At 48.9% G+C, this 21,767-nt stretch overlaps 7 protein-coding genes across 9 annotated transcripts; 5 read left to right on the forward strand and 2 right to left on the reverse strand.

Moving 5' to 3' along the window:
- Positions 1–20: 20 nt before the first annotated feature.
- On the reverse strand, positions 21–2,798 carry PV09_07460 (uncharacterized protein). The gene is made up of 4 exons (XM_016361225.1): positions 2,543–2,798; positions 926–2,479; positions 219–852; positions 21–161 (listed from the first exon to the last, which is right to left on the reverse strand). Exons 1-4 carry the CDS (start codon positions 2,762–2,764, stop codon positions 94–96), a joined length of 2,478 nt encoding a protein of 825 aa, XP_016211045.1. The 5' UTR covers positions 2,765–2,798; the 3' UTR covers positions 21–93.
- A 2,176-nt stretch (positions 2,799–4,974) lies between these two features.
- On the forward strand, positions 4,975–6,694 carry PV09_07461 (uncharacterized protein; the record flags this gene model as incomplete). Its single annotated transcript, XM_016361226.1, has 5 exons — positions 4,975–5,031; positions 5,233–5,290; positions 5,349–5,497; positions 5,553–6,562; positions 6,631–6,694. The coding sequence occupies 5 exons, from the start codon at positions 4,975–4,977 to the stop codon at positions 6,692–6,694; spliced, it is 1,338 nt and encodes a 445-aa protein (XP_016211046.1).
- A 12-nt stretch (positions 6,695–6,706) lies between these two features.
- PV09_07462 (uncharacterized protein) lies at positions 6,707–6,970 on the forward strand (the record flags this gene model as incomplete). Its single annotated transcript, XM_016361227.1, has 1 exon — positions 6,707–6,970. The coding sequence occupies one exon, from the start codon at positions 6,707–6,709 to the stop codon at positions 6,968–6,970; it is 264 nt and encodes an 87-aa protein (XP_016211047.1).
- A 417-nt stretch (positions 6,971–7,387) lies between these two features.
- PV09_07463 lies at positions 7,388–11,262 on the forward strand. 2 transcript variants are annotated; one of them, XM_016361229.1, is made up of 3 exons: positions 7,388–8,029; positions 9,289–9,361; positions 9,426–11,262. In XM_016361229.1, exons 1-3 carry the CDS (start codon positions 7,955–7,957, stop codon positions 10,706–10,708), a joined length of 1,431 nt encoding a protein of 476 aa, XP_016211049.1. In that variant the 5' UTR covers positions 7,388–7,954; the 3' UTR covers positions 10,709–11,262. The 2 variants fall into 2 exon arrangements, with proteins under 2 accessions (XP_016211049.1, XP_016211048.1); XM_016361228.1 differs by lacking the exon at positions 7,388–8,029 and having other exon boundaries at positions 8,234–9,361.
- On the reverse strand, positions 11,203–12,873 carry PV09_07464 (uncharacterized protein). The gene has a single exon (XM_016361230.1). The coding sequence runs from the start codon at positions 12,553–12,555 to the stop codon at positions 11,437–11,439; it is 1,119 nt and encodes a 372-aa protein (XP_016211050.1). The 5' UTR covers positions 12,556–12,873; the 3' UTR covers positions 11,203–11,436.
- A 130-nt stretch (positions 12,874–13,003) lies between these two features.
- PV09_07465 lies at positions 13,004–15,342 on the forward strand. 2 transcript variants are annotated; one of them, XM_016361232.1, is made up of 3 exons: positions 13,004–13,443; positions 13,498–14,355; positions 14,448–15,342. In XM_016361232.1, exons 1-3 carry the CDS (start codon positions 13,100–13,102, stop codon positions 14,614–14,616), a joined length of 1,371 nt encoding a protein of 456 aa, XP_016211052.1. In that variant the 5' UTR covers positions 13,004–13,099; the 3' UTR covers positions 14,617–15,342. The 2 variants fall into 2 exon arrangements, with proteins under 2 accessions (XP_016211052.1, XP_016211051.1); XM_016361231.1 differs by having other exon boundaries at positions 13,498–15,342.
- Positions 15,343–18,796: 3,454 nt separating this feature from the next.
- Positions 18,797–21,458, forward strand: PV09_07466 (uncharacterized protein). Its single transcript, XM_016361233.1, has 5 exons — positions 18,797–19,799; positions 19,855–19,990; positions 20,044–20,055; positions 20,112–20,534; positions 20,587–21,458. The coding sequence occupies exons 1-5, from the start codon at positions 19,617–19,619 to the stop codon at positions 20,982–20,984; spliced, it is 1,152 nt and encodes a 383-aa protein (XP_016211053.1). The 5' UTR covers positions 18,797–19,616; the 3' UTR covers positions 20,985–21,458.
- Positions 21,459–21,767: the final 309 nt, after the last annotated feature.

Consider the following 21,767-nt stretch of genomic DNA (forward strand, 5'->3'; position numbering starts at 1 on the left):
AAAAAAACATGTTGCTGGAAAGCCAGAGTTTCATTTGTAGAGGGCTAGATCAATGTACAATAACCTTCCCTCAATCAGCATGATTATATCATGTTAAGTTAAATTTTTGTTGCGCGTCACCGACAAGAAAGTCAAACTCCAGAGCTGCCGTACATCGCTTTCTGCATAAAAATTAGTCTTATCGTCTTCTGATCCATGGATAAACTACTTCTACTTACCAGTGTACGTTGCGCCTGGCGCCGGTGGCAGATCGCCCAGCTGCGTTAAGACGAACTCGTCGTTTTCGTAAACCCAAGTCCACATTTCCTCACTTAACTGGTCTTTGTTCGCTTCAATTAAATCCCAAAGGTGGTTATAAGCTGTTGAAATCTTGGTTCTCAACGGTATATCAGCACAGAAATCAGGCAGATCAGCACTCTCTCTACAGCGATACAACTGTCTCTCCAAGCCTGCAGCCATCATTGCCATCTGCCAACTCCATACAACAGTGCCTTGGTATGCATTGTTTGTGAAGTTTTGCGCGTATACAGGATCCCCGCCATATGCAGGATTCGCTATCAACAGGCCGACGGGGGTGGAAAGCCCAACCGGAAATGGCTGTAAGACATGATCGGCAGTAGAGGATAGGAAGCGGCTAAGCTGAGTTTGATTGGTGGTGTTCAAAAGGAAATGTCGGAAACAATCGTCTGTATTCATAACTTTAACCAAAGACTGATTATTGTTCCCATCAAGCGCAAGTCCGTAGAAATTTACCGTAGTTGTGATGTTGCCTGTGTTGGAAGGCCCAGAAAAATTGGACTGTGTTGTGTAGTTTTGAACAAGATCTATAGCGTCTTCTCGTGGGATACTGATCTGGACCAGTGTCAGTTACTAACAGAGAGTTCAAAGTGGAAATTCAAGAAAAGAAAGAAAATAGACGCCTGACCTCAAAAAACTGTAATGTTTCATCTTCCCATGTCTGCGCATAAAGGGCTGCAGTTCTATTCCACTCGGGGTGCGTTGGAAAGTATCCATGCGATGCTAGAGTACTGATAGATCGTAGTGCTGCCGGGACAAGAGCAGTGTTAACGTCGAAAGGCACACGCCCACCCCCAATGCCATACGTTGAGTCTCTCCATTGGCCCACCAATTGTCCAGCTTTTAGATGGATCAAGTTTTCGCGAACTTGTCCACCATCCGCTGCAAAAGCCGCGGACGTGTTCATAATTTTCTCAGCATTGATAAGCGCCAAATCTGCATAGGTCAGGTTCCCATTGCCAAAATCCGAAGTTGCCATGGTTTGAAAGAATGGGGTTGAACGATTTACACCTGTTGGTGTGTCAACAAAGTAGTTTTTAATGAGAACAGGAAGATAGTAGTCTGTGTCTATCATTTTGTAATCACATTGAGGTTGAGTGCTTGTAATGTTGTCCTTCTCATTCAAGTACGTGGCATAGTCGCCAATTGTCTCTTCATGGCAGGCACTTCCATCTGTTCTGTTGATTCGTTCAAGAACGGAGGCAATGACAGCTTCAATTGCGCCACCTTCGCCTTCGCTAAGAACAGGTTGCATAAGCAAAAGTGTAAGCATAGAATCCCGTCCAAAGTACGTGAGAAAGCGCCATGCACCAGCAAGAAGCTTTGATTTGTACGAAAAGAAGGATAGAGAAGATGTCTGGTCGGGGTCCTGGGTGATTAAATCCCACGAGGCATTTCTAAGTGCTTCTTTCGCACTTAGTTGACTAAGCTGTGGATAGTCGTAAGTTGCCGTGAAAAGATACCGTCCGGCTTCGAAGGTAGCCACATTGCCAGAGAGTGATATTGATCCTGGAAGCAACGGTGTGAACGACAACGATGTTGTCGTCAGGTTGTCAAGCCATAGCCTCTGTAAAATCAATGTGCCATTGTCAATTAGGTCATACTTTGTGGCATTTTGAATTTCGGGTACCAAAATGCTCGGGCCCTCGGTGAAATCGCGTATCGTCCTGATTCCTCCCAGAATTGCAACAGAGAGCACAGCGGTAGAATTGAATTTAAGAAAGCCTGAGATGCCAACAGTCGGATAACTGCTCTTGCCAGTACTATTGTAGATTGGGGATAAGGCTCCAGTACTCGAGGTCTGATTATCAAGCTCAATTTTTAGAGTTCCGTTGACACCGTTCTCAGGTTTCCAGAATGCTGCGATCCCACTGTTACCACCAGGCCATGCCACGATGAGACGTGGACTAATGAGCGTAAGATTGCTTCCATTGACAGGACTACTGACTACGACTTGAGCCGCTGTGTGACAATCAGAGTAAAAGTAGTTGTCATATGGCGGTTGACTAATGTGGAATTGATTCGACGAATTGTCGCAACTATGATCGCTCTTGGTCTGTATGAGTGTCAAACGTCCGCCAATGCATGAATACATAGATGAATTGTAGCAATCCTGTCCGCAAGGTAACGTTGGGGCTCCATCGATGACTGGACATAAGAAGTCGCCTTCATAGCAGGTGTACTGGTAGAATTGTTTAGCTGAGGCGATTATAGCAAGGCGTAACTTAGCTGAGTTAGTACGCACCTCGGACTTTTGATAAAAAGCATCACCGCAGACTTGAAGAGGCCCTGGGTCTCTTTGTGGCCAACATTGTACGTAGGTCCATAGTAGAGAAAATAAGGCGAGAAGTTTCTTCATGAAAACCATTTTGTATACACACATATCCTGAAAGCCATAACTGCTCTCAAGGTGCCGCTTAAAGAAGAGAAGCTTGACTAAAGTACACAGATATTTAGAAAACGTCATAGTTCATTTTCGTGACGAGCTGGAAGAAGACTTTACTCGACGTGGATATCGCAGGCGACTGGATGCGCGGGGTAAATGCAGATCACGATGATTTTTACAGGTTTTGACTTGTAGACTTGATTTGCACATCTTAAGCGCAACATATCCCTGCTTCATATTATATAAATCTGCAGGAAATGGGTTCATTTTGTTCGCAGGTGGCGTTGTGAAAAAACATGGGCAAAGCAAACAACGAAGAGCCTGTCAGGATGCCGCCCCAATTAAGCCTAAGGGCTTTTCGTGCGCGAGCCTATGGGCTATTCCATGCTTGAATGGACGTATACATGGTGAAATAACTTACATAATTTCACAATATGCATATTGAAGATAGACTCACTTTATATCTATCAATACGCGTAGGATATTTTGTCTTCTAGTTATTCTTGTCCCTTGAGAGGATGATCACATTGATAAGAATGGCCAGTGCAGTAAATTCAAACGTCCCATCCGGATCTGCTTTTTTTTGTAATGTATTTCGGCCAAGAGACTATTTTTGAGTTGCTGCTTTGGATGCTCTGGAAGAACGGAATCAGTATTATAGGGCATCGCAATCATCCAAATAACATTTGCTGTATAACCTGCTGTAGCATACATAGAACACTATAGGCAGACATTATGCCCCAAGCATTCTTATGCCTGTTTCCAACTGCGCAAAACGATGGAGATCGGGTATCCAGCGGTTTCTATTTTAAATTTTTTATCATTGTTCTTATCATTATCATTATCATCATTATTGTTATCTAGAAAGTTGGTAGCTGTAGGTAGTTCTTCAAGCTGATACTTAATCCTGGAGAGATTCCTCCGATTTCTTGTCTCTCTCTGAATCGATACCTACTTCTTTCTTCGGACGCGTCGATGATCAATGCTTTGACAGCAATCAATGCTTTGACAGCAATCCTGCCCATACTTTAGGTCTAGCCAGCACTCCCGTCAGGAGGTAATCAGCTTTGTCCAGGCTTTGTTGGTGCAAGAAACTGTACAGAGAAGATTCCCCAGCAATATCTAACCAACAGGCTTTTAGAGGAAGAGTCATCCACAAATCTCCGAGTCGAAGTCAAAGCAATCAAGTATGGGGATCAGCAAAAGGTGGACGAAGAGCAATGTGGTCTTCATCACCGGATAGATCGATCGACTACACGAGCAGCAGAACTCAAGGTTCTACGAAGGGCCGAAGTTGTACATGGCATTATCGCGATTTTTTTTTTGGTCCAATCAATAAACGTCGCTGTTGATATACAGACGACCGGCTCAGTCGACCAGAGTGCCTGAAAAGAAAATCTAGCTATCAGTGACGAATCTATCTATTCACGGATGGCTTTCTCGTCCTCGAGGGGTTTTTTGGCCTCTGAGGCGGGTCAGGCAGACCAAGATCATGCCACACTTACGAAGGAAGCTCTTCCTTTACGTTGTGTGCGCCAATCTCAAGCAGACAACTTCGCGTTCAGGTTTCGTGAATGCACAGATTGACGGAAGTGGTCTAGCCGTGGCAGCTCATGGTCCGATCAGGCCCGATCCAGGACTGAGGCCGAGGATACCAGAACATTGTCGCGACAGGTTGGGTAGCTTGTCCTCTGGGAGGAACTGAGGAGGCGAAGAGCACGGGATGGATGCCGACAGCGAGGACTTGCAGAGTACGGGCTTCATGGGAAAAAAGCAAGCGGCGGTGGAAACGAGACATTGAGTCCGTCTCGGAGGTCTGGAAAAATAGAGGCAGGAGCTGCCCAGGGAAAAATGGACGAGCGAATCGGGCACCGGGGCCAAAGGAAGGCGCGTCCGCTCTGGGGAAAGAGTCAAGGACCACGCCCCACCCAACCGGCCCAGAGCTCGTGACTGTACATTTGCTCCCAGCTTCCGAGTCAATTACTTACACGACCGTCCCGACTTGCTCCTTGCTAGTTATCCCCTTGCCTATTGCTCGCGTGCCTTTTGTGTTTCAAGCCTGGCTGCTCCCACTCATGTCAATTGACCACATAGCATCGTTTTGCTTGAGCAGTCGAAGCAGGCAGAGAAGAGCCCCGCGGTAGCCGTACTCGCTCCCGACGACGCATTCTGTATACGCAAGATACTGGGTTTGGGTTCGGTTCAAGAGACGTGGTGCCATCTGCAGTGACAGCGACAACACATTGGAGACGGCTACAGTGTAGAGGCCTGCTGGCCTTGATTCTGCGAAGATGTCTTGGAAGCGGTCAGCGCAGCTGATGGAAACCATCAGTCACTACGCGAACTTTGTGAGTAATCTCTGCCCCTTAAGAGCCATAATCCGTACCGTCCGCCGAATTCTGCATCTTTTAGCGGCTCGATAAACGAGCTGCGCCTGTTCACATCTTTCGACCATTGTTTCGTGATCCCAGCGCAGCATGTTCCTCGGCATCAAGTTCCATTAGCGATTACGGCAACAAGAGATCGCCACAGCTAACAAGTCGAACCAGCCGGCAACAGGTGTCTCGCTTCGACAGATGGTCCAATTTGGTGAGAGACCGTCAACTGGTATGTGAAACTCGATCGAGGCATGTCCAACTCCGTTCGCTTAACCGATGACTTCTAGGTACGCTGTTTCGCGCTTCACAGTTTCTATCTGAAGAGCTGCCGATACGACTTGCGCATCGCGTCCAAGAGCTCGAGCACTTGCCAGATGGACTCAATGAAATGCCGTCAATACAAAGAGTGAGGGATTGGTACGCACAGTCATTCGAAGTATGAGCTCGCTTTGCTGTGTATATGACTGTTAGCACATCTAACTCTGTCCTAGGAATTAACTACCCTACCCCGACCGTCCATAAGCGCAGAAGTGAAGGAGCGATTACTCAAGCCGGTTAAAGCCGCTGCGGACAAAGAACTTAGCAAAACGACAAGCAACCCTAGTGTGAAGAAGGGCCAATACACATCCAGACCCGAGCTGAGTGGAAACGGTAACACCAACGGTAACGGCAACGGCAATGGCTACGACAGAAAAAACATGAGCATGAAGAAATATTATGTTCCAGCAGATGATGGAAATGATTGGCCTCCCGAGCTGGATGCGTACAATAAGCGATTTGCACAGACGCTGGAAAAAATCAAAAGACGGCATGACAGCGTGGTCACCACTGTTGCACAAGGTATTCTCGAGTGGAAGCGTAAGCGGCAACGCATGCAGATCGACAACAACATACAGGCTTTCTTGGATAGATTCTACATGTCTAGAATAGGCATACGAATGTTGATCGGGCAGCACATTGCACTAACGGATCAGCGGCAGAGAAGGGATCCGAACTACGTGGGCATTATATGCACAAAGACGAATGTTCGCGAGCTTGCCCAAGAAGCGATTGAGAATGCGAGATTTGTATGCGAGGACCACTACGGTTTGTTTGACGCGCCGAAGGTGCAACTCATCTGTGATCCAAACATCAATTTCATGTATGTGCCAGGACACTTGAGCCACATGCTCTTTGAGACGCTCAAGAACTCGCTGAGGGCTGTCGTGGAGACCCATGGCCAGGACAAGGAGGACTTTCCGGTGACGAAGGTTATCGTGGCCGAGGGTAAGGAGGACATCACGATCAAGATATCCGACGAAGGAGGAGGAATACCGAGAAGTGCGATCCCGCTGGTGTGGACATATATGTACACCACGGTGGACCAAACACCGAACCTGGACCCCGACTTTAACAAGAGCGATTTCAAAGCTCCGATGGCTGGGTTTGGATATGGGTTGCCAATTAGCAGGCTTTACGCCAGGTACTTTGGCGGTGATCTCAAGCTCATTAGTATGGAAGGGTAAGCAATGATCGATTCGAACTGCAGTTATGGTTGGGCAGCGGAGATGCTGAAATACGAGACTCTAGATACGGAACAGACGTGTACCTCCACCTCAACAGGCTATCATCTTCCTCGGAGCCTTTGCAATAGCAACGACCAGTCATGAGGGGTGGCTTCACGAACAAGGTTTCGAACTCCATTCCCGGAGGAGCGCCTCGAGGATTGACGCAACCTATATCCAACGGGAATGGATCCATGGATGCGAAGAGTATGAACTTGAGCATGCGAGTCATGAAACTCAAGCTCAGTGGCAAGATTGGCCAGCCACGAGCGGTGAGCCCGAGAAAGCAAGTCGGGGAGACAGAGGAGATGCTTGGCGGGGAGAAGCCGTGGTGGAGGAATGTGGGCATGGAGGAGGGCATGTGACTACGTCGCGTCGTTGAAGGGCGCGGATGGCGAGCTGCCAGACGGAAGGTCAGCCGCTGTGTATATATTTTGCTGGTTGGAGGTACTGTGGTCTTGGGTACTGGGTTATGGTTGTGGAAAACAAGGAAATAATTGTTGGAGATTTGAATGACTGGAATTGGCCAGGTAACGGCCACCACTTCGAAGTTGACATTGGCACATATACGCGTTAGTCTTTTTCTATTATTATCATTTTTTTTATTTAAATGTACTTGATACCAACAATTCGAGAGAATTTTTCAATCGTGATTTTTTCACGAGCACTTGTTCATTGGGGCAAGGTTGCAAAAGTCGTCGGTGTTCTCAGGGTGGCTCGTACGAGTTCCACAGCGGACGGTCGCGGCGAATCGACTCAAGCTTGAGAAGTGTAACCGTTGACATCACCACATGCCAGACGAACGGCTCTTCGAGACGTGCCACTCCTACCGCTACGTTCGGGGGATTTGGGGGTTAGAAAGGCAAATAAGGTGCTCTGGCGGGCGTCATTGACGGTTCAACATAAGCTTCAACGCTTCTCAATCGAAGGGTCAGCTCGTGGCAGAAACGTGCTTTTTCTGAGTGGACCGTTCTGAAAGCAGATTGGAAGGGCCAGAGATAAGAGCGGTCTAGGGCTGGCATATAAAATTACTGCGTCTCCGCCTGCGAGGAAACGTGTACAGGGCGAACCAGGTTGATCGACTCGCTGATAACGCGCCAGACCGTCCGCTCGCTGTGTCCAGCAGTGTGAAAAAGAAGCGGCCGTCGCTTCTCGTCCGCGGTGTGCCCACGGCTGGGCCGACGAAAGGCTACAAGCACCAAAAACAGCCCCAAGTGCGCGCTTGCGTCAAGGACAGCCTTTTTGTGCGCGTGTCGCTTCACCACGGGTTCCACAGGCGGCTCTGAGTGGGCGCGCGTGCGACCAGACGGTGACGAGAGTGGGCGAGGGAAGCGAGTGGCCGATCGAGAATGGCGGTGACGAAGACCAGGACGGCCCACAGCCAGTCCATTTCGGAGGCGCGAAGCCAATATCATATGTCGATTGTGAGTGCCGTGTTCACTGTTCATTCGCGTCTTTGCTGCTCTCTTTATTGTTTTTGTCCTCTCTTGCCTGCCGGCCTGGCGCTTCCAAGGGCACGCGACCGCTCCGCTTCATCCACGCTCGCAGCAACGTTGTCGGCGCTGCTGAGCTGCGCGTGGAGCCTTCGAGCCTGCCGGGACGGCTTCTCCGACATCCAGCCTACGACGGTTTCATCATGGCCTTCGGTCGTGGCCTGAAAGGAAAATGCTACCGCATCCCGAGCCAACCTGCTTTCGCCGACGCTCGGAACACGGCCTGCTTCTGCTCTCTCTGCCTCTCGCGCTGACGAGCGACGTTTCCGCCACCGGCTCTGGACCGTCCCCGTACCCCCCGAAAAAGGCCCCCCTCTGGACTGCTACGGGCTGCCCGTTCAGCGGGTCCTTGCTCAGACTCCTCCACGGCCTGCGTTTTGTGGCGTCATTGTCGGGCATGGGCACATTGGGCCTTTTTTTTTCCTGCTCATCCAGCAACTGCGTGGTGGATAAGAGGAGTGCGTTAGCGACTCGTCCGAAGGCGTCGCCAGCAGAGCTTCTTCTCGTCTCCGGCCTGGAATTGGCCTCACTGTGCCCGACGACTGTTGTCCTGAAGTCTTCGTTTTCCCTCTCTCTCAGCCTGAGGCTGTCGGTCGCGTCCGCTCCAGCGTCAGATATCCGCCGGGCCGAGTTTAAGCGCAAAAGTACCTTGCATACAGAACAGCTCTTGTGGTGCTCGACAGGTGCGGAGTCTTCAGCCGGACTGCAAGAAACGAACTCTCCCCAAGCACACCCATTCACCACCAGCTGTCCGCTGCCGTCATACACAAAAGGTGTCGCGTGTTCATCTCGTGAGCACGCACACTTGGCTGACCGTGGCCTTCTCCGTTTTCTTCTCGACCTCCACCACGATCCGCGGCCAAACGGCGCCTAGAGTCGGCGTGATCAGCCCGGTTCCCCCGCTCAGAAAGGAGCTTCCTGCTGTTTGAGAATCGGGGCATTCGTCGCGTCCGACAAAAGCGAACGCCTTCGTGCGACCGCATATACGTCCCGCGCTTGCTCCCGCTGTCTATACCTGTCCAGGGTCCCGTTTGCTGTCTTAATTCAGAACACTAACTGCCCGAACCCGAACGAGCGACACCATGGCTGTGGATCCCCGGCCGCCGGAGCAATTCGCCCAGGAAATGAATCGCGTGCCTCAAGGAAACTTGATCAGGCCGTCACGGAAAACTAACGGTGTTGGCGTGCAGGCTGATGATACCAAGATTTGCGTCGTCATGGTGGGGCTGCCGGCTAGGGGGAAGAGCTTGATTGCGCAAAAAGGTGAGCGAGCAGAGATGGCACATGGGATGCCTTGAACTTGTTTGTCGCTGACCTGGTGTTGCAGTCGTTCGCTACCTCCACTGGCTCTCTATCTCGGCGAAAACATTCAACGTGGGCCAGTATCGACGGACAGCGACTCCTAACCCTTCGGCCGACTTCTTCGATACCAGCAACACTGAGGGCGAGAAGATGAGGAAAGCGGCTGCTGAAGCCGCTGTGGCAGACATGTGCAAGTGGTTCGCAGAGGGACGAGGCTTGATCGCCATATTGGACGCCACCAACAGTACGAAATCTCGGCGGAGATGGATCCAAGAGCGTTGTGATGCAGAGGGCATAGAGACTTTGTTTGTTGAAAGCAAGTGCGACGACGAAGACCTCATCATGTCAAACATTATGGAAGTCAAAACGACAAGCCCAGATTATGTGGGCCAAGATCCCGAGGAGGCAGCAAAGGATTTTCTCAAGCGAATACGCAACTACGAGAAAGTTTACCAGACGATCGACGAGGACGAAGCGCATCTGACATACGTCAAACTCATCAACGTGGGCAGTCACGTCATCATCAACAAGCTCCAAGACTATCTGCAAAGTCGAGTGGTTTACTACCTCATGAATCTGCACATCAAGCCCAGATCGATTTGGTTATCTAGACATGGAGAATCCATGTACAACCTCGAAGGCAAGATTGGCGGTGATGCTGATCTTTCCCCTCGAGGCGAAGCGTACGCACGAGCTCTGCCGGCGCTGGTTCGACAAGCAGTTGGCGACAATTGCAAACTCACAGTCTGGACATCGACGCTCAAGCGAACCATTCAAACAGCGCGATTCCTGCCCTTTGAGAAACTTGAGTGGAAGGCACTTGACGAGCTCGATTCGGGTGTCTGCGACGGCCTGACCTACGGCCAGATCGAGGAGCAGTATCCCGAAGATTTTGCGGCTCGAGACGAGGACAAATACAACTACCGCTACCTCGGAGGTGAATCGTACCGAGACGTCGTCATCCGTCTGGAGCCCATCATCATGGAGCTCGAGCGCTCGGAGAACATCCTCATCGTCACCCACCAAGCCATTTTACGCTGTATATACGCTTATTTCATGAACGTGCCCCAAGAACGCAGCCCTTGGATGGAAGTTCCACTGCATACGTTGATACAGCTTACGCCTAAAGCCTATTCCACGCTGGAGAAACGCTTCAAGGCCGATATCCCAGCCGTGAGCACGTGGAGGGGCAAAGGCAGCAGCGCGAAGCACCATCCACCTCCTGCAGAGGTCCCTGGTTCTCATGGTTTCGAGGCGACATCGAATCCTACAATTGAGATAGTGTCTTCGTCAACGACGAACAGCTAGTTACGACTGCTGGCAGATAGAAAAGTAGGACCTAGGGCGAATTTTTTTACGGGAACGGGTTCAACGAGCATCGTGAGAGAGCGGCGCTTGCTCGCTTTTAATGTTACCAATAACGACGGAAACGAGATAGTACTATTAGCACATTTGTTGGAAAATAGTGTGGACTAATCTAGCACTAGCATAGACTTTGTATCGGAAACGACGCTTCTCCTGGCAATATTCGTTAACCCCTCCCCCATCCAATTTCGTGTCTTTTTGCAACAATGGACTCTCTAATTGCAGTCCGTCTGCAATCGAAAACTCCAGAAATCAACCCGATCGTGCCATGCAGGGGACCCGTGTAATGGCGCGATTCCGCAAATCAGGAATGGGCTGTGGCTTCTACGACCACCAGCCGGCTTCATACGTTAGCATCGTGCTTGAATCGAGAGACTTGTGACATTGAAACTTTGTAAGAGTTGCGCTCTGCCACAGGACGCGAAGCGGCCGCATCAGGCTGGGAATGACGGGAGACAGGCGAAACTGCGAATTTTGGGAGCGATGCAAAGGGAGGGACTTCTTTGCCTCTTTATTCTTTCACAAATCTCCAAAACCTTCTTCCGTTTCGCAAATCGCTTTCATTTCGAGTAATCTGGGTATCGTTGCGCATGCCAGGGGGGGAGTTCTACAGTACCAACAAATGATCAAACGCTATGCTCAAAGCCAGTCCAGATCCATGCCATCCCCGCTCATCGTATCTTCTTGATCCTCTTCTTTGCAACATCAATCTTCCCGCTAACTCGATCCACGTCTTGGTCTATCACATCAAGCAGTTGACCTTGTTCAATCAGCTCTTCGTTGATGGCGACACCCATCTCCTTCATGCGGCGGACCACAACGGCAAGATCGTCCAAGTCTGCGTCCTGCTCTTTCATAATCTGCTGCTGCAGTTGGAGAACGCCTTGGTTGTCCAGCTCTCTCGTTCGCTCCGTCTCCTTTGCTGCACCGAGAACACGCCGTGGGGCCTGTCCGGCTGACGCTGTTGAAGGAAAAGCGCCCGGCATGTCGTTAGCTTTGGAACTTTGATTCTGGGACGATGATGATGGCGAGAACTCGGGAGAAGGCGATCTTGCTGCTGAACTACGTGTGACGTAGCTGTTCAGAACGCCCTCCAGCGCATCTCTTTCCTTTCTTGCGCGGCTAAGCAAATCACGTCTCCGCCTAACCTCACCGTCGCCTAACCTCTCAACCCCGTTCTTGCCTTCGCTCAAGCCCTTCAGCCCATCGTCGAGTTTCAATATGAGTGTGTGAGCTTTTACGAGCCACTTCTTCGCCTGCGCACTTGCCTCGTGCTGCAACGTGACGCTGCTAGCTTGATCCCGCTTCGCCAGTGCCGTTCGGGCGCTTTGTATATACCCCTTTAAGTCGTTGTGCAAGTCTAGCCACTGGTGGCTCGTCATTGCAGCCTTCGCAGCAGGACCCAAGGCTTCCTCTTCGATTACGCTTGCCTTCTTTGACGACGCAGATGTGGAAAAGCCGAGGAAGGCCCTGTACGGAGCCGAAGTCCTCCATTTCGCGTTAGTCGAAGTCTCAATCGCTTGAAGATACGCCTGAAGACCCTTGCGGCGTTGTTCAGTGAGCTCCGGATTGTTGACCGTACGAGAAAACCACGACTTGCTGGGTAGTTGCGCGGGCGGAGTTTCTAGAGTCGATGACAACTGCTTGTGCAGCGCTTCAAAGTCTGAATATCGCTTCTGCAGTGTCTGTGTGCGCAAGGGAGTTTCGATGACTACATGATATACCGTATATGGCTTAGAACTTCCTGTGTCAATGACTTCTGTTGACGGGATCTTGAGCGTGTAAGGCATCGTGAACTTGGCTGCCAAGTGTGGGCTTCTCGACTCCTCTTTGCTTCTTAATTTCTATTCAATTAAAGCCAAAAGAAAGACTTTTAGAAAGTAGTATTATGGCGTTGGAGATAGGTTGGGGGTTTTGTTGTAGGCTCGTGATACACCGCGTGGGCTTGAGACAACCTAAGTGAGATGCAATATCTGGCGCTCGCAAATGCTTCCGTATGCAGTATTCACTTGCTTGGGTCTATTGCAAATCTGAGAAAGCCTAGGAGCGAGCTGGCTGCGTATCACGCTTTGCTGAATGATGAGGATGGTGCGTAGTAAGACCTCGATCTGAGCGTCTTGCGTCAGAGTCAGTTGCCATGGCCTCTAGACATGCGACATGCGCTAACCCCAAATAAGAACTAAGCTCCCACTGCAGCACACGTCTGGGCCAGCAGCCGCCACCATAAAACCACCGCATCATCGACTGACCAGTTCCGTCGAGAGCAAGAATCTTGTTCTTTACATATACCCGCAATGGACTCCGGAAATCTCAGCACTCCTATATTTTCACTACATGCTAATCGTTATTCCAGTGCACACAGCCACCAAGATATTGTGCACTTCTGATCTCCGTCGTGCTCGAGGCCCCTTGTACCAATGTTCATGTCTCGCAAAAGCTTTTCATATAGTTAATTCTAGCTGCCTAAGGAGTGTTAAAATGACACCCAAATTGAAAAAACAGAAGTTAGGCTCTGGTCGCCGTGTCATCTACTGGTTTCGTACTGATCTGCGTCTCCATGATTCCCCTGCCTTGAAAACTGCCCTGGACCTCGACCCGGAGGCCTTTTATCCTATCTGGTGCTGGGATCCACACTATATGTACAGAGCACGTGTTGGACCCAATAGATTCCAATTTCTGTAAGGTTTAATTCTCGTAAAAACACATTTGCAGTGTCGGCTTACATGCCTTAGCATTGATTGCCAAAATGATTTATCAAATAGCATCACAAAACTCAACAAGAAGTCCAAATTGTTTGTGATGCGTGAAGCCCCACAAACTTTGTTACCCAAACTTTGGAGAGAATGGGATATCACACATCTGGTATTCGAGAAAGACACCGATGCTTATGCACGCCAGAGGGATGACAAAGTGAAGAGCATGGCTAAGGATGCTGGTGTCGAAGTTCTGTGTATTGCAGGTCGGACGCTATGGGATAGCGATGAGCTTGTGGCTGCAAACAGCGGAAACCCTACGATGAGCCTGAGCCAAGTTCAAAAAGCTGGCGCCAAAGTTGGAGAAATCAACCGCCCCATACCTCCGCCCAAGAAAATTCCCGATCCCGGAAATCTGAGTCTCTCATTTGAACATGAGAAACCATCTAAACCATACGATGTCAATTCGATCTACAGGGACAGAAATGAACTCACCTATTCCAGCATTGCGGGCCCAGAAAATGATTTTGCTGTGCCGACTATAGACGAGCTTGGACTCAAGAAACCAACTACATCGCATCGGGGGGGTGAGACCATTGCACTCGAAATGCTAGAAGCAATTCTCGCAAATCATGAGTATACTGCCACATTTGAGAAGCCCAAAACAGCTCCGACCGAGTTCGAACCTCAATCAACAACGCTGCTCTCACCTCACCTGCACTTTGGCTCCCTCTCTTGTCGCAGGTTCTATTGGGGTGTACAGGATACTGTTGCAAGATACAAAGGCCGTGCGTCAACGCCGCCAACTTCACTCACGGGGCAGCTGCTTTTTAGAGATATGTACTTTGGTGCTCAAGCCAAAATTGGTACTGTATTTGGGCAGACGTTCAATAATCCGTACGTAAGATTTGTCCCGTGGCATCTTCCTTCAAAAGTCGACCCAGATACAGGTCATGTAAGTGGGGAATATCATGTTGATGATCCGGCAGCGGCGCAATATTTTCAGCGTTGGAAGTACGGACGCACTGGTTTTCCTTGGATCGATGCACTGATGCGACAGCTTCGCCTAGAAGGGTGGATCCATCACTTGGGAAGACATGCTGTTGCCTGCTTTCTAACACGTGGAGGGTGCTATGTGGATTGGGAGCGTGGTGCTGAAGTCTTTGAAGAGTTGCTTATCGACCACGAGCCCGCTTGCAACGCTGGAAATTGGCAATGGCTGTCATGTACAGCATTTTTTAGTCAATTCTACCGCTGCTATTCTCCCACTGCATTTCCAGCCAAATGGGACAAGAGCGGAAAGCTTGTTCGCAAGTTCTGCCCCGAATTGAAAAATTTCTCGGACAAGTACATATATGAACCTTGGAAGGCACCCATCGCAGATCAGAGAAAATGGGGTTGTATTATTCGAGGTGATGGTTCCGAAGATGTGGTCGAAGAGAAGGGCATTCGCTATGCACAGTATCCGAAGCCTATGTTCGACTTTTCGGCACGTCGTGAATTGTGCCTCAAGCAAATGAAAAAAGCTTACGATATTGGTCTATACGGCGCAGATAAGAAGGTCACAGACGGATCATGGAAAGAGCTCTTTGGCGCAAGTAGAGAAGATCCGACGTAAGGCATAGAAGTATCCATTGGCTCGACGATGCACGACCATGGCGATGATCATCCAAGAACCATCATGTTGTTGCCAAACATTCGGGATGACGTTTCTGTGCTTCTGGCTGAGGCGACTGTGCATTTAAATTTCCACACCTCTACTACGCTAGTCGAATAAAGTCATTTTTTGATCCGCCATTTTTAACAATCAATTTCGACGTAAATCTAGCTTGTGCTAAAATTTCCGTCTTTCCTATTCCAACAGGTTATGCATGTAAATAGGACATTTTGGTATTTATTATTCGTCTGAATACAATAGGATCGTTGAAAAGGTTCTTGCCTTTCTAATTATCCGGAGGTTCTTAATGATATTGTTACTCGGTTCTTTCGTCAACGTCATGTACTTCGCCAGAAAATTTCTCTCTTCTCAGAATTGAAGATTTTCCGAATCCATCATGCTTCCACACAATAGTCTTGTTCGGTCATTCCACATGCTATTCTCAAGATTATGCTTATCGACAACGGCGATGATTGAAACCCAGCCGATGCTAGGACGGACGTGATGAAAGAGGAGGGCAATGTGAACTCAAAATGTACTAACACGACTTGCTTTAACGAAAAAAGTTCGGATACGCGATCTCAAAGTTGAACCAAGCCGTCTGTCGCTTTGCTTCTCGATGTATTTATTCATCACCATAATTTCAGGTTGATAGCAAGTGCTCCGGGACTACACTTTTGGTGCCACCACATATCTGATCAAACATGTGGATTTCTACCGGGTAAACGAAACATCGTTACGAATAGGGTTGAAACACTTTGAAACAGAATAAAATCTTGATCGGGACAAGCAACAAATTATTATGACATGACAGAAGAGAACATCACGATGTACCTAAGCAAACGGCCAGTGATTAGTTCCGTCTATTTTCCTATCGCTAGGAGAAACTCGAGCAACGCGAAATGTCCTTACGAGTCTTGGAAACGTTTAGAAGAAGTAATATGAGTCTCGAAGAGAATGGCCTATCTTCAACAATTCCAGTTTTTTTGGGGATAGTAGCCTTTAAGACAGAAACTGAAGCAGCGAGATTCTTCAAAAATTTTCAGTTTCTTCTTTATCAACAATTGCAGAGTACTTGGTCATTGCACACACTGCGAGGACTATTGTTGCTCCGTAATGATTCTGCGAGCTTAACAAACTGTGTATTTAGTGAATCATCATAAGATTAGCCCAAAAGTTTCAGTTCACAGGGAGACGCCGCATGGTCCTACTGTTTGTGCCTCGAAGCACAAAGTACTGAAACGAGAAAAACGCCATTGCGCACGGAGAAATTTTTTCTTCTTCTCGAACAGACGCAGCGACCACAAAGACATTGATAGCAGACAGGTGAAATCAATCTCCTCAATCACATTGACACCAAGTCCTAAAATAAGCGACGAAGGTTGTGAACTGGCACTCCGTACCGATGGATTTTGTTGCCAGCAATTATTTCTTGAATGCGTACACGGAGGTTGCAGAAGGCACTGATAATCCAGGAAGGAAAATACGGTAATCAAGCGAGAAACGTACGAAGCATAGGACCGACCTGAATGCGATAACGGCTTTATAAGACGGCCAAATGTAATGTGACATGAGCACATTGGCGAGATGCGTCGCAACGCATCGATCGTACAGACGGGAGCCCAAGTCGTCGCCGTGCCGTCCTTCACCACACCTCCGAGGACACAACCGGGTGGCGCACTAGAATAGCCGGATCGACTTCCCCGTAGCTTCGAACCGGGATGTGGAGGCAAGGGAATAATGAGACCCATACAATGTACACAGACGTCGCCACAAGCACAAGCCGCCTTCGAAGCAGACGTTGAAAAGTTGCTCAATGCTTTTGTAATTCTTGGCGTGTAGAATGTTCATGTTGGCCAAGTCTTTTGTGTTCGGACAGTCAAGCGCCTTTGTCCCAACTCTCTCTTTCCTTCGTTCTCGAACATAGCTACTCCTCAACTCAAGGAGGTGCCTAGAATTGAGTTTTACCACGGCCGTGGAAAGACATGCTTTTGATGTCCCCACACGTTCTGAGGCGCAAGAGACGATGTATATGTACATACCTCTGCCTGCTTGTGTACTTCTTGAGAATAAGAATTCGTTGACACGTTCTTGGCGCTTGTAGATCGCAACCATGTAACTGCAGACTATAGTTTATGACATTCCAGAATCCATCCTATGTAATGCTGGTAATCGAGAACAAGTATGTCTGATATCATTCGGTACCTCCAAACAGTGCAGTGAATATAATTCTACCTAAGAAATAAATTTCATTCGATCACTTGGGCAGATTTGTCGTGTCACTTCTTCATGCAAACAGTAGCAGTCTCTACAGTCATACGTCGATCGAGCGAAAGATAAATATAGACGTTTCTGCGGAGAATGGATTGCGTACGGAGGAGAGGATCCAAGATCGTTGAATTCGGACAAGGGGCCACAAGGCGTGGCCCATAATCAGACTATGTTGGCATGACAACCAATTCTAATGCTCAATGCAATGATGATGTCGAAATGGGCGATATGGGTATGAGCATCGAAGGAAAAACGGTACCCACGCGTGAGGAGCGAAGAGGCGATGTACTGACGAAGGTTCAATCGACTCGAGTGTGCGTTGATCATACAATAGCAGTGCTTTTGTGAGAAAGATCAACACGGTTTCAAAGGCATGACCGACAGGGGAAGCTGAGCTTCTCTAATGATTGCTGTCATGCACAGGCTGTTTAGAGTTCTTGCAGATCATCTTGCTCATCGGCAGGCACACATCACGAACTGATGGCTTTGCTGTAGAGCCTTACTCTACTAGTTCGATGTCGTGACAAGCCGCGTGGAAACCATGGATCTACAGCAAAATCTCATGGCAGGAGAACCACTGCAGCCAATAGTCAGAGCGGCCCAATGCTGGTGCTTGGCTTTGGGCTCGGTATCGCCTGCAACCGAGATGGCCCAGAAAGTTTTAGCCTCTGCTCCGTACACAGACGCGGGCCGTAGAGCTTGGAAGGCTTGAAGGATCATACGGCTTCTTGACGCTCGGCTTTGGATTGCGAGCAACTAATTGCCTTTGCGCGAAAATGGTACGAAAGTCACCCTTCCAATCTGGACAGTCCATAAGGAGCAAAGAAGCTCTTTTCCTTTCGTTTTCGTTTTTCTTTTTCCTCTTTTTCCCTTTTTTTTCTCCTTGGGGGAGATGGGAGGGAGGGGATGGGCCGTGTTTCCAGCTAACAGATGTGACAATGACTTCAAAATTGGGCAAACTGTTAAGACGAGATCTGCGAAGTCAGAAAATAATGCCACGAGCGTGCGAGGGCGGAAAAATCAAAGTTGAAGAGTGTGTCATGCAGAGTGTTGACAAGGGGACAACGGGGGGCCGAGACACGAAGCGGCGAGGCTCAGGAAGATAACGAGGAATAACTGGGAGACTACACGAACTCTCCGATCGCGGTGCTCTTTCTTGTGCAGCCGTGCAGTCTTTTGAGCCTCTCTTTGGAGGTGACGGCACGGTAATCTTTCCCTGGGCCTGTTGACGAGCCCGTCCTCGCTGATCACAAAGACGAGGGCCCCGGCACGATCAAGGTGCAATATGCAGGTGTCGACGACGGAAGCATGGGGCTAGAGGACGCGGTGCTCCACGGGCAAAGCGGTCTCGCTGCGCATGCGCCAACGGCAAAATCTTTTCTATCTGCATATCCGCAAGCGATGCAATAATATTGTGCCTCCCAGACCGGGAGAGCTCCAAACGAAGAAGCATGACTCGGGGTGTTTGCTGACAGCTAACCAATTAACGACCGGCAAGCGCGCTTTCGTCTCCTTATCCACGGTCCGGGGCGTCGGGCCGGACATACTCCCTCGCCCAAATTGTCTCATCTGCTTGCGCGCGGTTAAGGGTCAATTACTGTTTCCAGCACGTTCAACTTTGGGAGTTTGTTGCATCATGGCCGATCTTTGCTGAAAAAACCATCGTATCCGGAGAACCACCCCGTCTTGACCAGGAGCCACATTCAAGCTTCGTGTTCAGGCACCTGGCCCAAGATCCCACGTCCTTCTTCTTGGGCCCCTCACCCCCTGGTGGCTTTTTTTTTGGACCGGGGATACTTTGTCGTGGTTTCCGCTGTTTCTCTCCCTTCAAAGATCAGAGCGCAATCATCATTTACCTAAGGCTGATAAATGTATCGCCTGTACTCCGTACTCGCCTAATACTCAACGTCCAAGGCCTGTGCATTATTCTCTTGACAGCAGCCAGCCTTGTCCGCAGGATTTCATCCTAGTTGAAGGGACATGATCAGAACTGGCCAATGCATACTCGGCTTCTTATACTTTACGGTCGTCAGCTCCCACTAGGAGGATACGGAGCAAGCTCATTCTATACTGAAACTGAAGCATCGCATAATCTAGTGCGTGAACTCGGTGCAGTTGCCATCTGCTGGCATACGAATTTTGGGACGCAATCTTGTGATTCGTCCCTTTTTTTCCTGTCCTGAAACCCTTGGGTGTCCAGCCTGAACCACTTGTCATTCATGCTATCGACATGACGAGCAACAGCCCAGCGCTGAGTGCCTCCCAGCTTCAGGAAAGCCGTGGACCACAGGTCAATATCATTGCTTGGGTGTTTACAGGCATTGCGATCATAATTGTAGCTCTGAAGCTATTTACTCGCTCGCAGATCACGCGGAAGCTAGGATGGGATGACTTTTTCATTTTTTTGTCGCTGGTAAGTATGTGAAACACAATATATTTATCAAAGTAGTTGACGAGAGGTTAAATAGGCATTCAGCATCATTGCCGCTGCTTTTGTATCCTACTCAGTCACCCTGGGGCTTGGTCGACATACTCAAGTTGTTGTCGAGGAATTTGGCCCAGATAGGTTGGTTAAGACCGCTTACTGGCAGATATTGGGCTTTCGTGCGTTATTCATCACTTCAGCCTGTTGTTCCATGCTAACTTTTCCTCTCTAGCCTTCAACATTGGTTTGTCATATCCGGGTCTTTGCTTATCTGTTTCGGTGCTAACACTCCCATCCAAGGCGCCTTCAGTTTTCCCAACATCTCGATTGCAATCCTTGTTGTCAATGTGTTGGACAGAAATCCACTTCGCGCTACTCTTCTGTACATTATGGTGATTGTACAGGTAACCGTTGCCCTTATTGCGGTCGTCCTTATTTTCATGCAATGCACACCGCGCTCTATGTTATGGAATCCGTACACGCCAGGTGGGAAGTGCTGGTCGCCACATATATTCGACGACTTCAACTACTTTGTCAGCGGGTACACGACAGTTACAGATATAGTTTTGGCAGTTGTTCCTGTGTCCGTATTCTGGAAGCTGCAGATGCCACTCTCGACTAAGGTGGGCATTTGCATTATGATGGGGCTAACCCTGTTGAGCGCCATTGTTACTATTGTGAAGGCGACATACCTGCATCTATTTACAGATCGAACAGACCCGCGTGAGTATTTTCAGGCAGGTTTCCCTTGTATCTTCCACTGATGGTTTCGTAGTCTACAATGTTGTTCCACTCGTTATCTGGGGCCTGATCGAGCAGAACGTCGTTCTAGTTGCAGCCTGCATACCCACCTTGCGGCCTTTCTTCCACAAAGCTTCCTTCCGTTCACGCGCTGCCATGAGTTCCGACAAGGGACATTCGAATTCAGGCTCGTCTTGGAGATTTTCTTCAAGGAGGAGAGGCCCGCCTTCATCCGATTGGGAGATGACCCTTAGGGACGACATGAAAGATGAGTCGCAGGCCAAAGCTATCGACGTCGAGAGCAACAACAGCCAGCAGGGTATTTGGCGTGTCATGGATTTCAACATCAGCCATGGTGACGAGCGAGAATCAGAACGCGGAGAAATAGGCAGGAAGATAAAGGATATTGTTCCGCCAAGCTTGAGAAATTAGACCAAGTCGGCATACCTCCATCACACCCAAACTATACATGCCGGCACGCCTAGCTGTAATACACTCATTTCAGGTATTGCCACATTTTACGCTGGTGGCTATGAGCAGCAGCCTAGAGCGGGAGAGGAGAAAACGATGGCGGCGAGCTCAGAAGAGCTTTTAGAGGTTCACTTTATTGAATACTCTGGTTTTATCACGTCAGAGCTCGGACATTTTGACATCAAAACCTGATCACCTCTATCATTGGATCATATATGGGTTGTAGAAGAAATTATACATGCTGGCTCCCCGGTATTGGTTCCATAGCTTCTACGGATAAGAAGATGCGAAAATTATTCAGTGTGGGCCTGATAGCACAGCGTCTTGTCGGTCAATGAATAGGTTAGAAATCACGCGATACGAAAAAATAAGTAAACTGAATTTATGGCTATATGTACAATCAAAAAGATATTTCTAAAAATTAATCAAACCTGGTGCAAATCAAGATTTTTTTGTGTTCTCGCTCATCAGTACTGTCGAAGCTTTTAAGTATTTAGCGGATCATCAGATATTTATGACATGCTATTTCAAGCATAATGCATATCTTGTCCAGCGCGATCTCTTAGACTAGGTGTTCGTCAAAAGAGTGCTACTTGGTGAAATTGGGGACGAGTGATTGGAAGTACCGAGGCAGAAATTGTCGAGCTATGTACTTGCTGAATTCAAACTCAACGAAGCCACTGGCATGCATGTACTCGATAAGCACATCTATATATATGAATGAATCTTGATAACCTTCAAGTA

Source organism: Verruconis gallopava, assembly GCF_000836295.1.
Source record: "Verruconis gallopava strain CBS 43764 unplaced genomic scaffold supercont1.29, whole genome shotgun sequence".
NCBI lineage: Eukaryota > Fungi > Ascomycota > Dothideomycetes > Venturiales > Sympoventuriaceae > Verruconis > Verruconis gallopava.

Excerpts from the sequence above, each read along its gene's own strand:
- PV09_07466 (XM_016361233.1), top strand. The coding sequence starts at position 19,617 with ATGACGAGCAACAGCCCAGCGCTGAGTGCCTCCCAGCTTCAGGAAAGC. Across the intron at positions 19,800-19,854 it reads TTTTCATTTTTTTGTCGCTG|GCATTCAGCATCATTGCCGC; the intron begins GTAAGTATGTGA and ends GAGGTTAAATAG. Across the intron at positions 20,535-20,586 it reads TACAGATCGAACAGACCCGC|TCTACAATGTTGTTCCACTC; the intron begins GTGAGTATTTTC and ends ATGGTTTCGTAG.
- PV09_07460 (XM_016361225.1), bottom strand. The coding sequence starts at position 2,764 with ATGACGTTTTCTAAATATCTGTGTACTTTAGTCAAGCTTCTCTTCTTT. Across the intron at positions 2,480-2,542 it reads CTTTTTATCAAAAGTCCGAG|TACACCTGCTATGAAGGCGA; the intron begins GTGCGTACTAAC and ends CAATTCTACCAG. Across the intron at positions 162-218 it reads GCCAGGCGCAACGTACACTG|AAAGCGATGTACGGCAGCTC; the intron begins GTAAGTAGAAGT and ends ATTTTTATGCAG.
- PV09_07463 (XM_016361228.1), top strand. The coding sequence starts at position 9,181 with ATGGCTGTGGATCCCCGGCCGCCGGAGCAATTCGCCCAGGAAATGAAT. Across the intron at positions 9,362-9,425 it reads GAGCTTGATTGCGCAAAAAG|TCGTTCGCTACCTCCACTGG; the intron begins GTGAGCGAGCAG and ends CTGGTGTTGCAG.
- PV09_07464 (XM_016361230.1), bottom strand. The coding sequence starts at position 12,555 with ATGCCTTACACGCTCAAGATCCCGTCAACAGAAGTCATTGACACAGGA.
- PV09_07465 (XM_016361231.1), top strand. The coding sequence starts at position 13,100 with ATGCTAATCGTTATTCCAGTGCACACAGCCACCAAGATATTGTGCACT. Across the intron at positions 13,444-13,497 it reads CCCAATAGATTCCAATTTCT|CATTGATTGCCAAAATGATT; the intron begins GTAAGGTTTAAT and ends TACATGCCTTAG.